The sequence below is a fragment of the Argentina silus genome (genome assembly GCF_951799395.1).
Source record: "Argentina silus genome assembly, chromosome: 16".
In the NCBI taxonomy this organism is placed as follows: domain Eukaryota; kingdom Metazoa; phylum Chordata; class Actinopteri; order Argentiniformes; family Argentinidae; genus Argentina; species Argentina silus.
In genome coordinates, this window is record NC_139670.1 from 13875883 (window position 1) to 13882596 (window position 6714).

Consider the following 6714-nt stretch of genomic DNA (forward strand, 5'->3'; position numbering starts at 1 on the left):
AGAGCAAAGGGAGGCACTACCCAGTATTAGTATAGTGTTCCTAATAAGGTACTCAGTGAGTGTATATATACATATATGTGCCTTTTAAGTACATTTTATATGTTTTTCAATATTTTTTTTTTAAGATTTCTTTTTACATTTTCACTGAAATCTAATATTTTAGAAAAACATTAATGGTTTTAATAAAACAATAGGCCTTCCAGTCCCAGTTTAGTTGTTGGCTCCTGTAACATTTTGAAAATGTCACTTATGCCCCTTGAGCAACAAACCCTTGATTGTATCATGTTGAGAGTTAAATTCCTGAGCCTGTCAAGTAAGAAGCCTCAATATTTTTCCTGTATCATATTTCCATCACTGTAATGCATCTGTTTTCTCAGCTCCTTTTGTGCCAGGTTTGGATTGAGCTACTTTGCTACATTTCAACATCATAACAGTTACTTATTACCCGTGAACACAGTGCACAAAATAAATATACTCCCATACTTTCTAGAAGTGGTATAAATACATATGAAGGTATTGTAATGTGAAAGCATAAAAACGCTGTGAAATAGAACAGTTGTCAGTGTCAACAACTAACACCTGACACTGGCCAATGAGCTCTTAAGCTGCTTTTAGGAGGAATAAATCTGCCTCGCCGAGTTACTTCAGGAGGTGGAGGAGTCTAACAAGATCGCTCATCTTCTTCAGAACAACTTCAGCGTACTGAGCAGCTCTGGAGCTGCAGTATGTGTTCTGACTGGATGAGCACAGAAATACAGCTGACTAATATCCAGAACTTCAACTTCCATGTGAACAAAAAACAAATGTGATCAGTCAGATGATGAGGTTCTGTCCTCTTGCAGCTCGATGCTGACATCGCCAATCAGGTCCAATCTTGTGAACCAGCCGTCCTGGGGACGAGGTTCAAAAAGTTCAAGCAGACTCTCTGAGGAACAGCCTCAGCTCTCAGCTTCCTGTGTTCCTGACATCTCACAAAGACATCTCCCCTAAGACACTCTCCTCAAAGACACTCTCCTCAAAGACACTCTCCTCACTCTGCAGTCTGCACTATGTTGTTCCCTCTGTTCTCGTGGCCCCGTCCAGAAGCGTTCAGAGAACTGCGCTTCAGCAGCCTGTTGATGATGTCACGGCACGTCTTCCTGTACTGATGGCGGAGCAGGGAGTACACGAAGGGGTCGCAGGCCGCCTTGCTGTAGGCCAAGCACTTGGAGACTATTCCCCAGTGATGGTTGATAGGCACTGCTGGAAATAACTCCAGGATCCTGCAGTCAAGCAAACGGAGGGGGAGAGAGAGAGAGAGGGAGAGAGAGAGAGAGAGAGAGAGAGAGAGAGATGGAGAGAGAGCGCAAATTAACTACATTATGTCCACAGAGCTCTTTGTAGAACATAAACAAAAGGCTCTGGGCATGCATATGTATGGACGTGACTCCCTGCCTATGCCATAGTGCATACATATCAGCCCTAACTCTCTTTATCAGCATGACCACATTCAAATGCGAAGAGAAGAGTACATTTTGAGAACAGGCTACTTCAAAGCTATAGCATATGTATAAGTTATTAGTATTCAAATTATGTATCGACAAAGCCGTTAGTGTAACAGTTACTTCTCTCTCATTTCAAGAGGTCTTGGGGTGCATCGTTCATTTCTGTTGTACATGACAGTCCTCTGTGTACAGCACTGTGAAGTCAAGCCACTAACCCACTACATACAATATACAGCAGCTTGCTGTCAAATGTGAAACAATGCGTTCCAAACATTTCTTCTTCTCTATCCAATCTATTCTGTTGACATGAGTCAGTGTTTCTCCCACCCAGAGATTTCTTTTCCTCATTTTTAGTTGCAACCATTTCCAGCACAGCAGAATTTTCTGTCAGAAAAGTGGAAGTCAGACCCAGTGGGAACACAAAGCAAACATCTGAGCGTTCGGAAAGTCAGCAACAATCCAATTAATTTGGGTTATAACTGGATACACTATGTGACTCCAGACCATGGGAAGGACTCTCTTTCTTTGAACTGGAGATAAAACGCAATTATGTCAAAATATCATTGTTTGCTTGTTTTGTAACTGTATTTTTCGGTGGATTTGTGGTGGCCTATTCGTTTTTAAGTGCATTTCAAAGCAGCTGTCTGTATTAAACATTGAGGTTTTTTTAATAATGCTAATACCAATATTGGAATTTTGTCAAAAAAGGAATATACACTGCTTATCAGTTGAATGAGAGGGCCGATAGAATCTCAAAATGGTGACAGCCATTTATCTGTTCATCTGTCGTTTTCCCTGTGCAACCAAAATCCTGAGCAAATGCCTGCACTTCCCATTATTATTACTCCTTCATTACTACACACACTAACCAATCAAGCGTTCTCAGCACATAAACACTGTCTACAGTATGGACCAACAGACCCAACATCACGCTGGCTTTTGTAAAAAAACATTGAGTCATGCCTGAATCACATGACTATAGCTGCCTGCTCACTTCAAAGTGTTGAGAGTCAGCTGGGAGTTAAGTGCTGTAAGCTACTTTACTGTATAGCTTTTACACTATATACTCTATCTAAAATGTCATATCTTTCAGAGACATGTATAGAATAGCAGTAGTCAAGTTTTTAGTGCTGCATGTTGTGCTAGTAATTGCTAAATTGCTAGCCATGTGTGACAGGACTAATATGTGGAGTCATTATGCACTGTACACATGCTGTAAGAGGGTGAGTCCATACTGTCAGTGTGGATCATCATAGAGATAAGCCTAGTCCTGGACTAAATCACACTTTCAATGGAGATTTCCATTCAAAATTAATTTTAGTCTAGGACCAGTCATCATCTAGGTCTAGAAAACCAGCCCATATAGTCCCAGCCATATTTTCTGTTACTATAAACTGTTTTCAGAGAAAATACGTTGCAAAAGAAATGGCAATACACAGTGTATTCTCTTACCATCAGCCCCGTATAATGTATATAGACTTCAATAATTGATGCTAACAAGTTGTGGATAAAGCTGTGTGTTTTTTCGTTCAGATAACAAAGCCAGCATGATATCACTCATGCATCTCACTCAGGCTTTGATACATCATCTGCACCCTCACAGTTTTATGTTTATGAGATGGGAAGGTTAGGGTTAGGGTTAAGGTTAGGGTTAGGGTTAGGGTTAGGGTTTATACATGGCTTATTACTCTACACGGCACAATCCAGAGAGGGAAACTGCTAACACAGCAGCGGGAGGAGCGGCATATCACTTATCACAAGGTCAGCCACTCTCATCTCTAGACTCTCTGGACTGTTCTGTTGAGATAGGCAGGAGGAGGTTGAGTTGCATGGGTGGGGGGGGGGGGGGGGGTTGTGGACACACACACACATGCACGCGCGTGCACACACACACACACACACACACACACACACACACACACATACACGCATCACACACATACCCACTCTGTGCCGCAGTGAATCTGCCTGCCATGTGTTATGTTATGATGAGTCAGTCATGCCCAGTGAGAGAGTCCCCCTGGGTCTCCCTTCGTCTCTCCACTCACCTCGTGATCACGTAGGGAGCGAAGCAGACCATGAAGGTGCCGATGAAGGTGCTGATCTTCCTGGTGGCTCTCTGTCGTCTCCTCTTCTGCTCCTCCAGACATCTCTGTCGGACACTGTCCAGGCACAACATACAGACATTACAACTGGGATGAGCTGGATGAGCTGACAGATGAACTGGCATGATTGACAGTTGTGGACATAGAGGAAGACAGACTGCGTGTCTGTGTGTGTGTGTGTGTGTGTGTGTGTGTGTGTGTGTGTGTGTGTGTGTGTGTGTGTGTGTGTGTGTGTGTGTGTGTGCGTGCGTGCGTGTGTGTATATGTGTATATGTGTATATGTGTGTATACACACAACCCCTTGGGTGGGTGTCATGCAGTCATATTTCTATAAACAGGTAATAACTACATTATTACACATATACTAGCATGCACACAGTGTGAGATGGTTTTGTGGTCTGGTGTAGAGTAGGTGATGATTGACATCATAATAATGCATAATAAAGCTGTATGCATTATGGATGACATTAATAGTATTCTAATAATATCAGATTGTCCCCCTCATGAATAGTCAAATAGTGTATTACTGTTATTGACAAAGCAATAAAAAGCCACTATCACTTATTAACAAAGCACAATGCATGCTAGAAAATATTATATTCATGCAGGTAATAGAGAGTGCCAAGCGTGATCATCAAAGGGGTTAAATATCTGGGGTCGCTGCATGCATAAAACCTATTGTTGTTTGCCTTTTTGGTTTGCTTTGTAGAGGATGATTCATCATAACTCATCATATGAAAGTCTATGTTAGACCAAGATCAAGCTGTGTTGAGCACTATACACTTTGACAAACAGGACTCAGTAGCCAAGACAGAGTCCTGTAAATGTGATTGACTATTATGCCTCGATGGAAAGATATAATGTCCAGTCTGATGATTTTTAGAAAGTCATGGACATCTTGAAGACAAAGCACCCTACTGTGAGATATTCAAAATCATATGGCTGGCTTGTCAAGATAGAGAATCAATGCAATCTTGAAGTGCACTGCAACAAATGATTGAATAATGACATAAGAACAGTTGCCTATAAAAACAATGACAATGTGAAGTGCAAACTAACAACACAAATGCTGACCACAGTGAGCTTGAGCGAGGTGCACAGTCAGCACACAGAACAATTTAAGTCAATGTCTAAGACATGCTCTTACCTTGGGTGAATATCAACGAGCAACACTAAAGTTTGCATTGTGATAACATCTATCCGTTTACAGTGGAACCTTGCCACTTTAAGCACTTTGAGGTATGTAACACATAAGACTATAAAAGACAGGAGAAAAGTGAGGGAGTGAAAAAACACTGTAAAGATAACAAATTGAGTCTGACTGTTCGCCCTCACGTCGGCTAGTGTGCATGAGGCGTAAAGTTGATGATATCCCACCCACGAGAGGCAAGCGGCCACTGTTGAAAAGGACATGGAATGCACCCATGTGTAGCCGAGCACGATAGCCGCGTCTCTGTGGCGCATTTTGGAGTGGTACCTCAGCGGGAAAACGACAGCTATCCACCTGTCGATGCTCAAAGCTGCCATGCTCAGCATCGAATTAGTAGTTAGAAAGGTCTCAAAAAAGCCAACCATCTGGCAGAACCCTTCACCTCCAGGTTGACCCTTATTGACGAGTCCCACCAAAGTCAGGGGCATGTTGGACACAGTCAGCAACAAGTTGCAAAAGGTGAGGTTGAGGGTAAATATACCGGGCACCTGCTTCCTGATCTCCGGGTTGTACAGAAAGCAGATCAGCACCAGCACGTTGGACAGCAATGACACTATGATAATCACTACCACCAAGAGAGAGAGAATTACCTCCGCAGTGTCCATGGTGTGTCCAAAAAAATTATTCCGACTTTTGGTAATTGTATCCAGCCACCATATGTGGTTGAAGAGTGGCCATGGCGTTAGCTGTAAGATTCATCCATAACCATGTCCATGCATTCCCAGTTATATCCCGAGGAGAAGATCCGCTTCTCTCCACGTCATTGCCCTGAGACTTTTGCATGAGCCGGCGGAAGAGATGTCCGTCCAACTGTTACGAGGATTCCATCATAATGAGCGGCGTCGGGATGTGTGGGAGAGATTCGAACAAGTAAGCTCCCCCATCTACAAAGTGCAAGAAACCACCTCTGTCAGACGTGCTCTGCCACTGCGTCTGCAGCGGGTGCTTTCTGTGATGCGCTCTAAAGGCATCACCACTCGCGCTCACTTCAGAGACAGTAGGCTACTGTCGTGGTAGTTATTATACTGCATGAGTTATAAGATATTTATTTTGTATGCCGTTCGAGGGAATTATTTATAGAAACAAAAGATTCAAGTTGAAAACATTGATCCTATGAGAGGGGCCACATCATCCTTAAACAGTAGCTGCAGGTGTGTGGCAACATCTGTGGGGGGAAAAACTACTGAGTGCAGGCAATTCACTGTGAAATATGGGCGTATTAAACACAAAGAGAATGACCTGAGAGGCGTAACACTATGTTGTTTTAATGAGTTGTGGTATTACATCACTATACTTAATATACTTTAAACATGTTTGTTGCCAATCATTGTCTGATGCACTGTACACAATAACATGTCAACAATTTCAATCCAGTGCCATAATCGAAGCTCCTCTTTCCCCCTGGTTTATCTCTGACATTGGGTCATTTGCAATTAAATCTGTCCTAAACCCTCTTAGTCGAATACTAATCATAGACAAATGATCCACTATCTACCTAACATAATCAAATTGAGTGTTCACCCAAACAAGTTGCTCTTTGGCTGTTTGCTAATGCGCTTTAGAGTGCTTTGCCCTGTACTCCTGTATTACTATTGCTTTCCAAAACCATGTATTTGTTTTCTATTTGAGATGCTTGGCTTGAAATCTCTCCATGAGTCTGCTGCTTCATCAGACTGATGAAGTGCAACATCTTGTTCAGATGAAGGCGGTTGATCCCCCCCCCCCCCCGTGCCCCTCCGGATACGAGCGTGTGGAGGATTTCTGTGTTGCACAGCGTCTTCCCCAGGCACGGGAATCGATCTGAGGGTGCTGCACGTGAGCCTCTGATGATGAGAAGGAAGGGATGGAGCTGGGGTGGGGGGTGGGGGGTGGGGCTGAGTGTGTGTGGGCGGCAAGAATCTTTGTTTCTGGCAAC

General features: G+C 43.1%; 1 protein-coding gene across 1 annotated transcript; it reads right to left on the bottom strand.

Annotated features, from left to right (window-relative positions):
- Positions 1-1030: 1030 nt before the first annotated feature.
- On the bottom strand, positions 1031-5404 carry LOC310817511 (G-protein coupled receptor 26-like; the record flags this gene model as incomplete). The annotated part of the gene is made up of 3 exons (XM_083688142.1): positions 1031-1262; positions 3533-3646; positions 4737-5404. 3 exons carry the CDS (start codon positions 5402-5404, stop codon positions 1031-1033), a joined length of 1014 nt encoding a protein of 337 aa, XP_083544268.1.
- Positions 5405-6714: the final 1310 nt, after the last annotated feature.